Source organism: Oncorhynchus mykiss, chromosome 22, assembly GCF_013265735.2.
Source record: "Oncorhynchus mykiss isolate Arlee chromosome 22, USDA_OmykA_1.1, whole genome shotgun sequence".
NCBI classification, from domain to species: domain Eukaryota; kingdom Metazoa; phylum Chordata; class Actinopteri; order Salmoniformes; family Salmonidae; genus Oncorhynchus; species Oncorhynchus mykiss.
Window position 1 is genome coordinate 36,427,281 of NC_048586.1, and position 19,038 is coordinate 36,446,318.

General features: G+C 40.7%; 2 protein-coding genes across 8 annotated transcripts in view; one reads left to right on the plus strand and one right to left on the minus strand.

Moving 5' to 3' along the window:
* Positions 1-14,082, minus strand: part of hspbap1 (hspb associated protein 1) — a 35,622-nt gene extending 21,540 nt beyond the window's left edge. Inside the window, exons 1-3 of one of the 6 annotated variants that reach the window (XM_036959212.1) lie at positions 7,500-7,638; positions 5,601-5,690; positions 1,583-1,778 (exon numbers count right to left, since the gene is read on the minus strand). In XM_036959212.1, coding sequence (XP_036815107.1) covers positions 1,583-1,766 — 184 coding nt within the window. In that variant the 5' untranslated portion in view covers positions 1,767-1,778; positions 5,601-5,690; positions 7,500-7,638. Of the gene's footprint in view, positions 1-1,582; positions 1,779-5,600; positions 5,691-6,395; positions 7,107-7,499; positions 7,663-13,889 lie in introns of those variants that run through there. The other 5 variants (XM_036959209.1, XM_036959208.1, XM_036959211.1 and 2 more) reach the window with 5 other exon arrangements.
* Positions 7,739-19,038, plus strand: part of LOC110501805 (solute carrier family 49 member 4) — an 85,744-nt gene continuing 74,444 nt past the window's right edge. Inside the window, exons 1-3 of one of the 2 annotated variants that reach the window (XM_036959215.1) lie at positions 8,028-8,165; positions 8,243-8,312; positions 14,408-14,501. In XM_036959215.1, coding sequence (XP_036815110.1) covers positions 8,294-8,312; positions 14,408-14,501 — 113 coding nt within the window. In that variant the 5' untranslated portion in view covers positions 8,028-8,165; positions 8,243-8,293. Of the gene's footprint in view, positions 8,166-8,242; positions 8,313-14,407; positions 14,502-19,038 lie in introns of both variants that reach the window. The other variant, XM_021579640.2, reaches the window with a different exon arrangement.

The window sequence follows — 19,038 nt, forward strand, 5'->3', positions numbered from 1 at the left end:
GGCTGGCCCTCGCTACATATTTGTCGCCAAACACACTGGTTCCAGGTCATCGATAAGTCTTTGCTCGGTAAAGCCCCACCTTATCTCAGCTCACTTGTCAGCATAGCAGCACCAACCCGTAGCACGCGCTCCAGCAGGTATATTACACTGGTCATCCCCAAAGCAAACTCCTCATTTGGCCACCTTTCCTTCCAGTTCTCTGCTGCCAATGAATGGAACTAATTGAAAAAAAATCTATGAAGCTGGAGTCACTAACTTTAAGCATCAGCTGTCAGAGCAGCATACCGATCATTGCACCTGTACACAGGCCATCTGTAAATAGCCCACCCAACTACCGCATCCCCATATTGTTATTTATTTTTTGCTCCTTTGTACCCCAGTATCTCTACTTGCACATTAATCTTCTGCACATCTATCACTCCAGTGTTTAATTGCTAAATTGTAATTATTTTGCCACTATGGCCTAGTTATTGCCTTACCCCCCTAATCTTACTTCATTTGCACACACTGTATATAGACTTTTCATTTGTTTACTCCATGTGTAACTCTGTGTTGTTGTTTGTGTCGCACTGCTTTGCTTTATCTTGGCCAGGTCGCAGTTGTAAATGAGAACTTGTTCTCAACTAGCCTACCTGGTTAAATAAAGGTGGAAAAAAAAAAAAATCTGAGCAATTGTATTAGTATAAATAACGTAATTCCCAACTTTTTGGGGGCATACGATAAAGCCCAGTATTTTAATTATTTATTTTACACAGTCATTATTGCTGATCTTTAACAAGGGTGTCAATAATTTCCGACCCCACAGTACATACGGAAAGTACTCAGACCTCTTGACGTTTTCCACATTGGTTACGTTAAAGCCTTATTCTAAAATAGACGGAGAAAAAAAATCCCCTCATCAATCTACACACAATACTCCATAATGACGAAGTGAAAACAGGTTTTTAGAATTGGTTGCAGATGTATAAAAAATAAAAATAACTTATTTACATTAGTATTTAGACCCTTTGCTATGAGACTCCAAATTGAGCTCAGGTGCATCCTGTTTCCATTGATAATCCTTCAGATGTTTCAACAACTTGATTGGAGTCCACCTGTGGTCAATTCAATTGAATGGACATGATTTGGGAAGGCACACATCTATCTATATAAGGTCCCACGGTTGACAATGCATGTCAGAGCAAAAACCAAGTTATGAGGTTGAAGGAATTGTCCGTAGAGCTCCAAGACAGGATTGTGTCGAGGCACAGATCTGGGGAGGGTAACCAAAAATGTCTTCGGGACAACTCTCTGAATGTCCTTGAGTGGCCCAGCCAGAGCCCAGACTTGAACCTGATCAAACATCTCTGGAGAGACCTGAAAACAGCTGTGCAGCAACACTCCCCTTTCAATCTGACAGAGCTAGAGAGGATCTGCAGAGAAGAATGGGAGAAACTCCCCAAATACAGGTGAGCCAAGCTTGTAGTGTCATACCAAACATGCATAGGGGGTAGGGGCTGCATGACGTGCATAGGGGGTAGGGGTGCATGATGTGCATAGGGGGTAGGGGTTGGAGTTGTTTCTGCACTGGCCGTTCTCTTACTCTTTTCATGCTGTCTCCTTCCCATTCTGAACCGGACAGCCTTCCCTCCAAGGCATCGTGACAGGTGGTCTACAGTCCAGAGGAGCACTGGCCAATCACAGGTAATGTTGAGGAAGACGGCAGGCCTCTGGAGAGATCCCAGGATCCTCTGGATCTCTTCTGGGCTAAAGGGCTTGGGGGTCATCTTCAGGCTCAGCTATAACAGGTAAACAGGGTCAGGAGAGAGGTTAATTAATACAATTATTATTCGCTAGTTGCCCAAATTCTATGTGATTTGTGTCTGACACACTTGTTGCCACATAGCAACATGAGGAACGTTCTGATTGCCTGTCATCTGCATCATCAGATCTTAAAGGTAATTATACAATGGATGCTGAATGCCGATTGGTTAAAACCGCATTCCAGCCAGTGTCTATTTCATAAATTACCACATGCTTAATCTATGACATTAAAAATGCTGATTTACTCTGTTCCATCTGACTGCACAATCCACTGTCTCATCAGCCCAGCCAGGCAATTTATAAACTTGATCTCCACTATAAAAAGCATCTAGACATTACCTCACATTTCTTTTAGACATTTTGTTTAACAGCGGAGATTTGTATAAACCTGGCTGACTGTCTTGCAACATTGTTCTGATATTTCAATTTGATCTCCAGATGTCCCATAGTAATGAACGTGTCAGAAGTCGAGATGAGACAGGCAGACAGCTTTTCTCAGCCAGTCGAAATCATGAATCAGCATTATTTGTATTGATGTGTACAAAGAACTATAAATAGAAAACATGTAAAACAAAATTAAGTGCAACTAGTTTGCCGCCTTTCCAGCTTCAGTTTGAAGTAATTGTGTTAGCTGTGTTGTTGGCTAGCTCCTCTGAACAAAAGTTTCCTGACGAGAGAGAACATGTTCTATGCAAGGTGAAATCGTGCATCATTAGTTCATTGTTATGGATGTATCAAATCAAAATGGTATTTGTCACATGTGCCGAATACAACAGGTAGACCTTACCGTGAAATGCTTACTTACAAGCCATTAACCAACAATGCAGTTAATTTTTTTAAATAGATTTTTAAATTTCACCTTTATTTAACCAGATAGGCCAGTTGAGAACAAGTTCTCATTTACAACTGTGACCTGGCCAAGATAAAGTAAAGCAGTGCGACAAACAACAGAGTTACACATGGAATAAATAAACATACGGTCAATAACACAATAGGAGAAAAAAAGTCTATATTCAGTGTGTGGAAATGGCGTGAGGTAAGGCAATAATTATAAGCCATAGTAGCGAAGTACAGTGCCTTGCGAAAGTATTCGGCCCCCTTGAACTTTGCAACCTTTTGCCACATTTCAGGCTTCAAATATAAAGATATAAAACTATTTTTTTTTGTGAAGAATCAACAACAAGTGGGACACAATCATGAAGTGGAACGACATTTATTGGATATTTCAAACTTTTTTAACAAATCAAAAACTGAAAAATTGGGCGGGCAAAATTATTCAGCCCCCTTAAGTTAATACTTTGTAGCGCCACCTTTTGCTGCGATTACAGCTGTAAGTCGCTTGGGGTATGTCTCTATCAGTTTTGCACATCGAGAGACTGACATTTTTTCCCATTCCTCCTTGCAAAACAGCTCGAGCTCAGTGAGGTTGGATGGAGAGCATTTGTGAACAGCAGTTTTCAGTTCTTTCCACAGATTCTCGATTGGATTCAGGTCTGGACTTTGACTTGGCCATTCTAACACCTGGATATGTTTATTTTTGAACCATTCCATTGTAGATTTTGATTTATGTTTTGGATCATTGTCTTGTTGGAAGACAAATCTCCGTCCCAGTCTCAGGTCTTTTGCAGACTCCATCAGGTTTTCATCCAGAATGGTCCTGTATTTGGCTCCATCCATCTTCCCATCAATTTTAACCATCTTCCCTGTCCCTGCTGAAGAAAAGCAGGCCCAAACCATGATGCTGCCACCACCATGTTTGACAGTGGGGATGGTGTGTTCAGCTGTGTTGCTTTTACGCCAAACATAACGTTTTGCATTGTTGCCAAAAAGTTCAATTTTGGTTTCATCTGACCAGCGCACCTTCTTCCACATGTTTGGTGTGTCTCCCAGCTGGCTTGTGGCAAACTTTAAACGACACTTTTTATGGATATCTTTAAGAAATGGCTTTCTTCTTGCCACTCTTCCATAAAGGCCAGATTTGCGCAATATACGACTGATTGTTGTCCTATGGACAGAGTCTCCCACCTCAGCTGTAGATCTCTGCAGTTCATCCAGAGTGATCATGGGACTCTTGGCTGCATCTCTGATCAGTCTTCTCCTTGTATGAGCTGAAAGTTTAGAGGGACGGCCAGGTCTTGGTAGATTTGCAGTGGTCTGATACTCCTTCCATTTCAATATTATCCTTGCTCCTTGGGATGTTTAAAGCTTGGGAAATCTTTTTGTATCCAAATCCGGCTTTAAACTTCTTCACAACAGTATCTCGGACTTGCCTGGTGTGTTCCTTGTTCTTCATGATGCTCTCTGCGCTTTTAACGGACCTCTGAGACTATCACAGTGCAGGTGCATTTATACGGAGACTTGATTACACACAGGTGGATTGTATTTATCATCTTTAGTCAGTTTGGTCAACATTGGATCATTCAGAGATCCTCACTGAACTTCTGGAGAGAGTTTGCTGCACTGAAAGTAAAGGGGCTGAATAATTTTGCACGCCCAATTTTTCAGTTTTTGATTTGTTAAAAAAGTTTGAAATATCCAATAAATGTCGTTCCACTTCATGATTGTGTCCCACTTGTTGTTGATTCTTCACAAAAAAATACAGTTTTATATCTTTATGTTTGAAGCCTGAAATGTGGCAAAAGGTCGCAAAGTTCAAGGGGGCCGAATACTTTCGCAAGGCACTGTAATTACAATTTAGAGTGATAGATGAGTGATAGATGAGCAGATGATGTGCAAGTAGAAATACTGGTGTGAAAAAGAGCAAACAAGTAAATAAAAACAATATGGTGATAAGGTAGGTTAGATTGGATGGGAAATTTACAGATGGGCTGTGTACAGCTGCAGCGATCGGTAAGCTGCTCAGATAGCTGATGTTTAAAGTTAGTGAGGGAGATGCGTCTCCAACTTCAGCGATTTTTGCAATTCTTTCCAGTCATTGGCAGCAGAGAACTGGAAGGAAAGTCGGCCAAAGGAGGTGTTGGCTTTGGGGATGACCAGTGAGATATACCTGCTGGAGTGCGTGCTATGGGTGGGTGTTATCGTGACAAGTGAGCTGAGATAAGGCGGAGCTTTACCTAGCAAAGACTTAGATGACCTGGAGCCAGTGGGTCTGGCGACAAATATGTAGTGAGGGCCAGCCGACGAGAGCATACAGGTCACAGTGGTGGGTAGTATATGGGGCTTTGGTGACAAAAGATGGAACTGTGAGACTGCATCCAATTTGCTGAGTAGTGTTGGAGACTATTTTGTAAATGACATCGCCGAAGTTGAGGATCGGTAGGATAGTCAGTTTTATGAGGGTATGTTTGGCGGCGTACGTGAAGGAGGCTTTGTTGCGATATAGGAAGCCTTATTCTAGATTTAATTCGTGGGGGCTATTCGACGCTAGTGCAGTCCTCCACAGGATGTTTTTGTGCTGGTAGAGGGCAGTCAGGTCTGGAGTGAACCAAGGGCTATATCTGTTCTTAGTTCAAAATTTTTTGAAAGGGGCATGCTTATTTAAGATGGTGAGGAAATTACTTAAAGAACGACCAGGCATCCTCTACCGACGGGATGAGGTCAATATCCTTCCAGGATACCCGGGCCAGGTAGATTAGAAAGACCTGCTCGCTGAAGTGTTTTAGGGAGCATTTGACCGAGATGAGGAGTGGTCATGTGACCGCAGACCCATTACGGATGCAGGCAATGAGGCAGTGATCGCTGAGATCCTGGTTGAAGACAGCAGAGTGTATTTGGAGGGCAGGTTGGTTAGGATGATATTTATGAGGGTGCCTGTGTTTTTGGATTTGGGGTTGTACCTGGTAGGTTCATTGATCATTTGTGTGTCCAGTGCACAGCTGGGGGTAGAAGGTGGTCTATAGCAAGCGGCAACGGTGAGAGACTTGTTTCTGGAAAGGCAGATTTTTAAAAGTAGAAGCTCAAATTATTTGGGCACAGACCTGGGTAGTAAGACTTACCTCTGCAGGCCATCTCTGCAGTAGATTGCAACTTCGCCCACTTTGGCAGTTCTATTTTTTTGTAAAATGTTATAGTTAGGGATGGAAATTTCAGGGTTTTTGGTGGCCTTTCTAAGTCAGGATTCAGACACTGCTAGGACATCCGGGTTGGCAGTGTGCTAAAGCAGTGAAAAAAACAAACTTAGGGAGGAGGCTTCAATTGTTAACATGCATGAAAACAAGGCTTTTACGGTTACAGAAGTCAACAAATGAGAGCGCCTGTGGAATGGGAGTGGAGCTAGGCACTGCAGGGCCTGGATTAACCTCTACATCACCAGAGGAACAGAGGAGGAGTGGGATAAGGGTACGGCTAAAGGTTATAAGAACTGGCCGTCTAGTAAGTTCGGAACAGAGAGGAAAAGGAACAGGTTTCTGGGCGAGGTAGAATAGATTCAAGGCATAATGTATTGATTTTAAGAAAAACATTGGTGTTTATGATTAGGTACACGTTGGAGCAACGACAGTCCTTTTTTGCGCATGTGCACTGCATCGATTATATGAAACGCAGGACACGCTAGATAAACTAGTAATATCATCAACCATGTGTAGTTATAACTAGTGATTATGATTTAAGTTTAATGCTAGCTAACAACTTACCTTGGCTTCTTACTGCATTCGCGTAACAGCCGGACTCCTCGTGAGGCAGGTGGTTAGAGCGTTGGACTAGTTAACCGTAAGGTTGCAAGATTGAATCCCCCTAGCTGACAAAGGGGATTTCGGCAAAGCCATTTTCTTGCCTGCCAACCCACCCTTCTAATTTCCTTAATTTTGTGGCTAGAGTCAAATACTTTCTGTGGCACACACTACTGATCAACATGAGCTACCAAAATGATTCTGAAGTGTGCCAGGCCTTACAGTCCCAAGATAGAAGGCAAGAAAATGGCCTTGCCGAAATCCTCCCCACGCCCTTATAATTTCCTTAATTTTGTCACTATAATCAAATAATTTTTGTGGCACACATCAGTCAAATACTTTATATAGAACAAACTTCACGCCAGGATAGGCAACCTAAATTAATAATTAACGTATGTGTGTTACATTAAACATAGAGGGAGTAAAATGTAGGCAAGCAATAAACATTTCACAACTAATTGTCGAATAAGACATGGGAGAGATGACGAATTTTGGCAAAGAGATTTATTTATAGACTAATACACTATAAACAAATGGCCAAACCGAAAACTGGAGACATTACTAGTGCCTCCCCCGCGATCAAATCGCCATAAAAAAAAATAATAATGAAACGCAGCCTAACGGGATCATTGACAGCTGCCTTGAAGGACACAAATAAAAAATGCCTTCTGCTACGAAGATCAGTGAAATGTAGGCTAAACTGACAACAGAGTGCACAAGCAACAGAGTCCATCAAGCAAGTCGCAGTAATGAGAATTGAGTGTGTGCGCGTTCACGCGAAAGGGGGGAGAATTCTGACAGGGGGAGATTTTAGGCACAACACCGGTTCTCTACTTCGTCTCGGGCCAACAACACCCGTACCAATATATCCTCCAAACACTGGCTTCTCGGGCATTATCACTTAACCAGAGAGACTCAAAAAAACACACATATTACAACTCTATTGTGACAACAGCATAGAAGACTATTGATAATAAAAGAATGACACATATCTAAACTCTCACCACACTTCACGAAAATAAACCTAAGTATGCAGTTTGGCAAGCACAGCAATAATTTGGGGCTCACCTTTCTTTACACGTCCACGAACAAATCAGAGAGGAAGTAAACAAAACTCACGTGAGCGACTTTTTCCCAATAATACCGTAATTGTTAAACTAGGGGGCCATTCCGACTCAATAAGGGCTGAAAATCCCGTTCACATCTATTGAGGAAGGGACCAACATGGATGACAACGGGTTCAAGTTTCAAAATTGTGACCACTTCCGTTCAGGCATGCGCAGTGCAGCTTGAATTGTTGCAGCGACATGGGTTGTTATTGTTTCTCTGGGCAACTGATATTGAAGTTAGATACATTTGTTGCCATTGTGTAATCGAATATTGGACATCGCGCGCGGATTAAGTCACTGCTGAACGAACGCTACGTTGTATGAAATGCGATGGGTGCTGCATCGAGCACCGAGGGCGAAAGGGAACCACTTATCTTTCCTCCTAACCCCGAGACGAGCATTCAGCCAGTTTACAGCCGAGTCTACGGGAGAAGATGGCTGGTTCTGACTCTATTTTCTTTGCTGGCGTTCATGCAAGGGATGGTATGGAACACTTGGGGCCCAATTCAGAACTCTGCCATTCACGCGTATGATTTCGCCAAATCTGACATCGCGGTGCTGGTTCTGTGGGGACCAGTTGGATTCACTCCTTGGCTGCTATTTATGTGGCTGATGGACAAGAAAGGTGAGTTATTTTTTTGTTCGAGGTGGCAGTACGTCTTTACAAATGTATGTCACCATTGCCAAATTATATTTCCCCAGGGTTGTGTCATTGCATGCTGCAGCGACTTGGGAATTGTTGACGTATACATCATGGGGAAAAAAGGAGAAGGTATTGATAACTAGATATGATGGGTCATAATTGATTGACGTTTTTCATCCAATCAACCATAAGAATGGGAAACAAACATTTCCCTCAACGTATACACAACATCTGTTGAAATAACTGGCCTAGTTTAATTTTGGTGGGCCTATGTTGAGATAAGAATAGTTAAGATATACATCCAGTCCAAAGACTACCTTACATTATTAAACTATGAGAAAGGGTCTGAACAACAGGTAAACAATCAAAATAATTCCCTGTATTTACATCTGTCATCCCAATGAAAAATCACATGAATTTCACGTGATCACATGTGAAGTGTTTCAAAAACACGTTTTCATGTCATGTTATGTGAAGTTAATGTGATGACAACAGTAAAGCAACATGTGATAACATGAAACTGCACAAGATCACATGTGAAGTGTTCCACGTGTGAAATCATGTGGGGGTTTTTTTCTGTAAGGGATCATGTAGGTTGGCCTCACCGATTGTCTGACACACAGAAAGAACATAATGCTTCTGTCTTTTCAGTAAGTTCAAGTCTTTTTGTTGTAGTCATTATGATCTAGCCATCACAAAATAACATGTTCCTATACGAAATGGTGACTGACAGGCTGCCTTGTGGAATGTGTGCTGCCGGCCACTTATGTGTTATTTTGTGAAATTGTGAAATCTCTTTCATTGAGCTCTCAAACAACAGTCAAGTATTGTTTACTGACAGTTAAAGTAACACTCAGAAGTGCTGCCTACCAGTCATGCCTGCTAATCACCAAACCAGTTCCTCCACATCACCTGTTTAAAACAGTTACCCATCTAACACCCGGACCACACTATCAGCTGGAAAAAACAGTTACCATCTAACACCCAGACCACACTATCAGCTGTTTAAAACAGTTACCATCTAACACCTGGACCACACTACCAGCTGCCAAAACAGTTACCATCTAACACCCAGACCACACTATCAGCTGACAAAAACAGTTACCCATCTAACACCTGGACCACACTATCAGCTGTTTAAAACAGTTACCATCTAACACCTGGACCACACTACCAGCTGCCAAAACAGTTACCATCTAACACCTGGACCACACTATCAGCTGTTTAAAACAGTTACCATCTAACACCCGGACCACACTATCAGCTGACAAAAACAGTTACCATCTAACACCTGGACCACACTATCAGCTGTTTAAAACAGTTACCATCTAACACCTGGACCACACTATCAGCTGTTTAAAACAGTTACCATCTAACACCCAGACCACACCATCAGCTGGCAAAAACAGTTACCATCTAACACCTGGACCACACTATCAGCTGTTTAAAACAGTTACCATCTAACACCTGGACCACACTATCAGCTGACAAAAACAGTTACCATCTAACACCTGGACCACACTATCAGCTGTTTAAAACAGTTACCATCTAACACCTGGACCACACTATCAGCTGACAAAAACAGTTACCATCTAACACCTGGACCACACTATCAGCTGTTTAAAACAGTTACCATCTAACACCTGGACCACACTATCAGATGTTTAAAACAGTTACCATCTAACACCCGGACCACACTATCAGCTGACAAAAACAGTTACCCATCTAACACCCGGACCACACTTTCAGCTGACAAAAACAGTTACCCATCTAACACCCGGACCACACTATCAGCTGTTTAAAACAGTTACCATCTAACACCCGGACCACACTATCAGCTGTTTAAAACAGTTACCATCTAACACCTGGACCACACTATCAGCTGTTTAAAACAGTTACCCATCTAACACCCAGACCACACTATCAGCTGACAAAAACAGTTACCCATCTAACACCCGGACCACACTATCAGCTGACAAAAACAGTTACCCATCTAACACCCGGACCACACTTTCAGCTGACAAAAACAGTTACCCATCTAACACCCGGACCACACTATCAGCTGTTTAAAACAGTTACCATCTAACACCCGGACCACACTATCAGCTGTTTAAAACAGTTACCATCTAACACCTGGACCACACTATCAGCTGTCAAAAACAGTTACCCATCTAACACCCGGACCACACTTTCAGCTGACAAAAACAGTTACCCATCTAACACCCAGACCACACTATCAGCTGTTTAAAACAGTTACCCATCTAACACCCGGACCACACTATCAGCTGTTTAAAACAGTTACCATCTAACACCTGGACCACACTATCAGCTGACAAAAACAGTTACCCATCTAACACCTGGACCACACTATCAGCTGTTTAAAACAGTTACCCATCTAACACCCAGACCACACTATCAGCTGTTTAAAACAGTTACCATCTAACACCTGGACCACACTATCAGCTGTTTAAAACAGTTACCATCTAACACCTGGACCACACTATCAGCTGACAAAAACAGTTACCCATCTAACACCTGGACCACACTTTCAGCTGACAAAAACAGTTACCCATCTAACACCCGGACCACACTATCAGCTGACAAAAACAGTTACCCATCTAACACCTGGACCACACTTTCAGCTGACAAAAACAGTTACCCATCTAACACCCGGACCACACTATCAGCTGTTTAAAACAGTTACCATCTAACACCTGGACCACACTATCAGCTGACAAAAACAGTTACCCATCTAACACCTGGACCACACTATCAGCTGTTTAAAACAGTTACCATCTAACACCTGGACCACACTATCAGCTGTTTAAAACAGTTACCATCTAACACCTGGACCACACTATCAGCTGGCAAAAACATTTTATTTGACTCCTTGGAAACATACAAAAGCAAATAACATATACAGCATATGAAAACAAAAGGCACCTGTCATAAGTTTGTGGTTAGTTAGTCATCTAGGGACATCTCATGACAGTCTCTTTTAAAACAAAAAGATGAAGTGGCTATTGGGTGTTACATAGTAAAAGGCCATAACAGTGTCATATCGTTCATTGTGTTTCGTAACTTTACTCATTCGGGCAAATAATAACTTCCTCTTCAATCGAGTTTTCACTTAGACTTGCACTGTTGTCAATAGGAGTTTAGGATTCACAACCTCTTAAGTCAATAAAACCCCTTGAAATGTAACTCTTTAAAAGCATGTGTTAATCTGTAGCATGATTTGATCTGTGGCCCATGTGGAGCAGTGAGGTACACTGCTCCACATCCCGAATGGCACCCTATTCTCTATATAGTGCACTGCTTTTGACAAGAGTCTGTGGGGTTTAAGGATAAACTGCATGCGTAGTAACAGCTAAGCCTCATCTCTAAGGTGAAATATGCTTGCTGCTGGGATTTCTCTTACCACCATTTAAAAAATGCTGATGATCTCTTCTCCTCTGTGGCATCTGAAAGGTGACATACAGAATCCATCATATATGACCCATCTGTGGAATAGGCTCCTGTAATATGCTTAAGTAGAGTGGAGGGCACACATGCTGAGGGTGGCAGAATGTGTCAGAGAAAGGAGATCACTTGTTGGGAGTTTGCGTTACAAAGTTGTGTGCTGCGTTGCATCTGATTTTCTTTTTTTTTTGTTTTTAAGTCAACATGTTTAAATCCGTAAAATCCTGCCAGACATTGATTTTCAGAGACCCCTCAGGGATGTACATACAGGCATGTACATGTTGGCATGTTTCTCTGCAAAAACAGTAGCTATGCAGTAACCTTCAAAGGATGGTGTGCCTGACTCTCAAATTAAGGAGATGATTTCCTAATCAAGTTATAATCCGGCATGACAAATCACACTTCTTCTATTTCTACCTATTACACTGAGTTGGAAGTTTCAGTTTCTGGTTTGTTTTGCTGCTGGGTGATTCCTCACAAAACTAGAACCAAATAAGACCGATTTTGGGAGATTTTTACTAAACGTACTGATTAGGACGGACCTTTTGGAGTAGCGATTGTTGACATATATTTGTAAACCTAAAGCATAATTGAGAAAATGAATTCAAGTTGGAATATTTGTGATATTTTGACCTTCCCCAGGCCTCTCATATGACGTTTTACCGCTTGCTCTGTAATATGAGTAGTATTTTGATTTCATTAATCAAAATCTAAAACAATAAACTAGCAGAGAACTTTAATATGCCCGTAGAGTATATTAGGTTCAACTATTATATAGAAAAATCAAAATGTTTATTTTTAAGCAAAAAGGCGATATATTAACCATTAAGCAGACTCATATTAAGCATCTCCAATCCAAAATAAAATCTAGAATCGGCTTCCTATTTCGCAACAAAGCATCCTTCACTTATGCTGCCTAACATACTCTCTTAAAACGGACTATCCTACCGATCCTTGACTTCGGCAATGTCATTTACAAAATAGCCTCCAACACTCTACTCAGAAAATTGGATGCAGTCTATCACAGTGCCATCTGTTTCCTCACCAAAGCCCCATATACTACTCGACCTGTATGCTCTCGTTGGCTGGCCCTATTTTTTTCTCCTTTGCACCACAGTATCCCTACTTGCACATTCATCTTCTGCACATCTATCACTCCAGTGTTTATTTGCTAAATTGTAATTATTTTGCCACTGCGGCCTATTTATTGCCTTACCTCCCTAATCTTACTTCATTTGCACACACTGTATATAGACTTTTCTATTGTGTTATTGACTGTATGTTTGTTTATTCCATGTGTAACTGTTGTTTGTCACACTGCTTTGCTTTATCTTGGCCAGGTCGCAGTTGTAAATGAGAACTTGTTCTCAACTGGCCTACCTGTTTAAATACAGGTGAAATAAAAAATATGGACAATATACCATGGCTAATGGCTGATGCAACGCGAGTGCCTGGATGCAGCCCTTAGCCGTGGTATATTGGTCATATAACCCAAACCCCCGAGGTGCTTTATTGCTATTATAAACTGGTTACCAACGGAATTAGAGCAGTAAAAATAAATGTTTTGTCATACCAGTGATATACTGTCTGATATACCACGTCTGTCAGCCAATCAGCATTCAGGGCTCGAACCACCCAGTTTATAAGTGTCAATATTTATAATTGTCAATATTCATAAATGTATCTAAGGAATGTGTTTTTGAAATCAAAATATTACTCATATTACAAAGCTTTTTAGCACCTTTTACATTTTTTAAAAGGTATTATTCATATTTTGGTTTGACCTTTATTTAACTAGGCAAGTCAGTTAAGAACAAATTCTTATTTACAATGATGGCCTACACCGGCCAAACCCGGACGACGCTGGGCCAATTGTGCGCTGCCGTATGGGACTCCCAATCACGGCCGGTTTTGATACAGCCTGGAATCGAACCAGGGTGTCGGTAGTGACTCCTCAAGCACTGAGATGCAGTGCCTTAGACCGCTGCCCCACTGGAGCAAAATATAAAATATTATGGAGTCTTAAAGGAGGTAATTCTCAAATATATGTAAACTATCCTACATCTAAAGGACCTTTCTATAGATAACATTTCTTGAAAATCCCCCAAATCATGGTCTTTCTCTCTAGCTTCATGAGGAGCCACCCTGCTATAATATGTAGGCCAACCAGATGAAAGGCAGCTCTAGCGACTGCATGGTAGAGATTAGAATGAAAGATATTTTGTACACAAAGAATTTACATACCAGCATCTGCCGTTGTTTAGTTGTGCCCTCTTTAGTACAGAGAGATAGGCCAATCTGACAGACGGGAACCCGCATAAACATTCAGAGACACCGATGTTTCTCTACATTTCATATCAGATTAAAGTCATATTTTAGTTTGTAATACTAGTAATTTGTCACCAATAATTGTGTACTTTCTCAACTAGTGATCCGTCTCACTCATCACTACCAAGAGGAAATGAGAGCACAGGGAACAGAAGTTCCCTTAAATTATGGTGATGTGGTGGAAACTGAAAATGTAGACTTAAGTCAGGAACAGATTTGGGATGTTGTGGTTTGGAGGGAGTTGGCTGGGGACTCGTGATTCATATTTTGGATAATGTATAGAATGAGGTCTCAACAATTATACAAAATATATGACCTTTGGAACAGAATTTCAGAATACAAAATAACCTCCACTTTTTCTCTCTGTACTCCCCACCTCTCCCCATTTCACCTCTCCCCTTTCCCCTCTCCACCTCTCCCCTCCTATGCTGCAGGTCTGCGGGCGTCTCTTTTACTGTCAGTCTTCTTCATGGTGATGGGGGCAGCGCTGCGTAGTGTCCCTGTACCAGACCTACAACTAAGGCGATGGTAACACCCCCTCTCACCCAGAGCTTTACTGTATACTCTCTTTATAAAACGGCTTGTTTGGAAGCTAGCAATACTTTCCCATACAAAATCATGCCCCATATAGGGCTGTGGTGCTCATTACATTTTGTCTGCCGGTTATTGTCATCTGAAAGACATTGTATAGTAACTCTACCTGTGTTTCTGTCTGAAAGTTGGTTATGTCGCCTTTCATATTTTTGTAATGAACATATGAATTATGCTGAGACAAAAAATAATAACCTTCTCACCATAATTGACCGTTAATTAACATAAACATGTTTAGCATCTCCAGGCCAATAAATCAATTTAATGTACACCATCACAATAAATAAATTTCATGTACACCGTCACAATAAATACATTTAATGTACACCGTCACAATAAATACATTTCATGTACACCGTCACAATAAATACATTTCATGTACACCGTCTCAATACATCCATTTAATATACACCGTCACAATAAATACATTTCATGTACACCGTCTCAATACATCCATTTAATATACACCGTCACAATAAATCCATTTAATATACACCGTCACAATAAATACATTTCATGTACACCGTCACAATACATCCATTTAATATACACCGTCACAATACATCCATTTAATATACACCGTCACAATACATCCATTTAATATACACCGTCACAATAAATACATTTCATGTACACCGTCACAATAAATCCATGATTTATTTTAGGCAGTTTCTAAAGAAACATTATGATATAAAGAAAAATGGATTTCAGATAAGCAATATATACGTTGGCCTATTTTATGGTATCTGGCTATGTGCCATGCCATAGGCTCTAGGCTTGCTTTAGCATACAATGCCATTATATTATAAACTGGGTGGTTGGAATACTGATGGCTGAAAGCCATGGTATATTTAGTAATTTTTTATTTGGATCCCAATTAGCTAACACCGTAACTCTTGCTAATCTTTCTGGGGTCCAACATCAATTAACAAGACATTACAAACAACCACAAATCAAGACTTCACAAACATTCAACAAGTAGACAATACAGACAATTTAAAATACCTGACAGGAAATACATTTAACATTCAGTTGATGCTTCATATTTCCTGTCCAGTCATAGGGTCACATTAGATGTTCTTTTATTATTTCCTTGAAGGTGGATTTACTTTTTGCCTGAGAAATATGGATTGGTAAAGAGTTCCATTCAGCTATGGTTCTATATAAAACTGTAGATTTAAGGCTATTTGTTCTTGGCTTGGGTTGTTTTAGCTGCCCTGAATTTGCCTTTCTGGTTTGGTGGTTATGCATGTTGCTAGTATGTACTAACTGACCAGAAAAATACTGTTTTTAAAATGTTTATTTTAAATAAAACATTCCTAAAGAAAATCAGAAGACTGGATAGTAGTTTGTTTTTAACGTGAAGCCATGAGAGATTCTAATGCATTTGGATAATATTCATACGGATAGAGCAATGAAGAGATAATCTACCAGCCCTGTTCTGAGCCATTTGGAGCTTTTTTATATCTTTCTTTGCTGCAGATGAACATATAACTGGACAGTACTGTAAGTGTGATAGAACCAGGGATTGACCATATAACTGGACAGTACTGTAAGTGTGATAGGACCAGGGATTGACCATATAACTGGACAGTACTGTAAGTGTGATAGGACCAGGGATTGACCATATAACTGGACAGTACTGTAAGTGTGATAGGACCAGGGATTGACCATATAACTGGACAGTACTCCAAGTGTGATAGGACCAGGGATTGACCATATAACTGGACAGTACTGTAAGTGTGATAGGACCAGGGATTGACCATATAACTGGACAGTACTCTAAGTGTGATAGGACCAGGGATTGAATCACCTGATTCAGTGTGCTAGATGTTAAATCCTTTGAACATTTTCTTGTAACAGCTTCCCTTACCCATCTTAATAACAATATTATCTATGTGTTCTGACCATGATAAAGCTGCGTCCAACATGACGCCTAGTATTTTTATTTTTTACTTGCTCTACATGCGTTCTATTCATCGACAAATTCAATTGGGGATCATCAGCAAGAATATATCTTGAACCAAATACAATACCTTTAGTTTTAGAAATGTTCAACGCCAATTTATTCACATCAGCGCACGCAAACACCATTCTTAGTTCACTGCTCAGTACATCTGTTAGCTCATTACATGCTGATGCTGCGCCATACATTGTAGAGTCATCAGCGTAAATGACCACTCTTGCTTTGTTCATTACTGAAGGTAAATCATTAGTAAAGAGAGTCGAGATGTGGGCCTAGGCAACTTCCTTGAGAGGCAACTTCCTTGAGAGGCAACTTCCTTGAGAGGCAACTTCCTTGAGGAACACTACAGTGTATATCTTTACTGTTTGAAAAGCTACCATTTAAAGAACACTTTTTGCCTTCTGCATAGATAGCTTTCCATCCAGGATAGAGCTGCAGACTTAAAACTATAACATTTAAGTTGACCTAGTAACAGTTCATGATCAATTACATCAAAAACAGACTGAAATCTAGCAACACCGCACCAACTAACTTCCTGTCATCCATACTCTTTAACCAATCATCTGTCATTTGTGCTAAGGCCGTACTCGTAGAATGCTCTTCTTTGTATGCATTCTGGAAACCCATTATCAGACCATTTACATGAGAAATAAACCTTCATTTGTACAGATATAATTTACTTAACGCAGGCAGCAAGTTTATAGGATGACTTAGGACCAATGAATGCAGATTTTTTTTTATCCTTAGGTAGTGGAATAACCTTTGACTCCTTCCAGACTTCTGGGCACACCCCATACATCAAGCACTTAGTAAAATATGAGAGATTGGGGTAGATATTTAGTTAGCTGTGCCTCTTAACAAGTTGGCGTCAAGATTATCTGGACCAGGTGACGTCATCCGAAAGAGACAACAGCGTCCTTTCTACCTCTTCCCTTTCTACTGGATGCAATTCAAACATGCAATGCCTCTCCTTCATGATACAATCTTTTAGAAGGGTATATTGGAATCATAGCATTCCTCAACTTGTCCACTTCGCCTGTAAAATATTCATTAAAGTAGTTTGCGATGTCATGTCATTTTGTTATAAATATACCCTCTGATTCAACAACAGAGGCAGACATGTTGGAATTCCTACCCATAATAGTGTTTTTCCCTGTTTCCCCCATCACCCTTTACTTCATCAATTTTGCAGCTAGAATCCCTTCTTTCCTTTGTTTAGCTTGGTCACTAGATTTCTTAATTTACAAGAACTTCGCTTATCAAACAGAATGGCAGATTTATCTGCTACTTTTTTGGCATCATAACGTTGAATCATTAAATTTCTCAGCTCATCATCAATCCATGGGGCACCGTTTGACCTCAGTGCATTTCCTCAAAGGGCATGCTTATCAGCTATACTTATAAATCATTTCATGAACAAACTTAGTGACATTTCAGGATCATTCTTACTATTGATAGGTTTGGATTTCTGAACTTTAAATGTTATTAATCAGTAGTTGTAATAGAGACCTAAGGGGTGCCATAGTCGAGGGACTACACCAGAGGTTAATGGTTAAGTTTGGAATGTACTGAGTGTAGGGGAAGTAATCACATGTGGCAGGCATTGATAAGGGGAGAGAGCCATGGATTAGTGATGAACGGGGTCGAGGTCAGGTTAAGGGAGAAAGAAAAGTTTTTATGGACCGTAATCACTTAGTTTCCTGCCTAGCAATAAAGATACAACGTTTGTTCAGATGTGTAGGAGGAGACTCAGCCTATGAGAAAGGGTTAAATATCAGTGCTTGTGTGAGTATGTCTTTGTCTAATGCAGTTGTATTGATCCTCTGGGAGAATAAGCTTGGTTTGAGCTTTCATATGGTCCGTAGAGTTTTTACTCTGAGAATTAGAACCACTACACACGTCTAACCATTGCACATTCTTAATCTCATCCACAAATGAGTCCTGATTGAACTCTCTGTAGGACCTTGGGTAGATTACCTTAGGGCCAGCCTTTGGTATTGTAGTTTTCCTAGAGAGTGCAACCAAGTGTATCAGACTGTGTACCACGCATATGACAAAACATTTATTTTTACTGCTCTAATCAAGTTGGAAAACAGTTTATAATAACAACAACTACTTGTTGAATCCCTCAGGGGATTGTGGTACATTGCTGTATGCAAGCACTCCGTGTTGCGTCGTACTGTGGTTTATACCCCCCCCCCCCTCAAAACATATATGGGCCGCATGGTGCGACTAGGGGCTATTGATGATTTGAGAAAGTCGCAAAAAGCTTGTTCCTTAGGCTGCACATGCTGTTCTCCCATCAAGCGTTAATATTTTCACCCATCAGACTATTCTCAATTTAATCTAGTCTTAACTAATCTGTCAAATTTCCTTTGATTTAGAATGGCCGATTATCAAATGGGTAGGAACAGGGGCAGGGAAAAAATACATGTCATCAGTATGCACTCGAACAGCGAATGGAGGCCACATTCCAGACAGTTAGTTTTTCACTCATGCTGGGTAGGC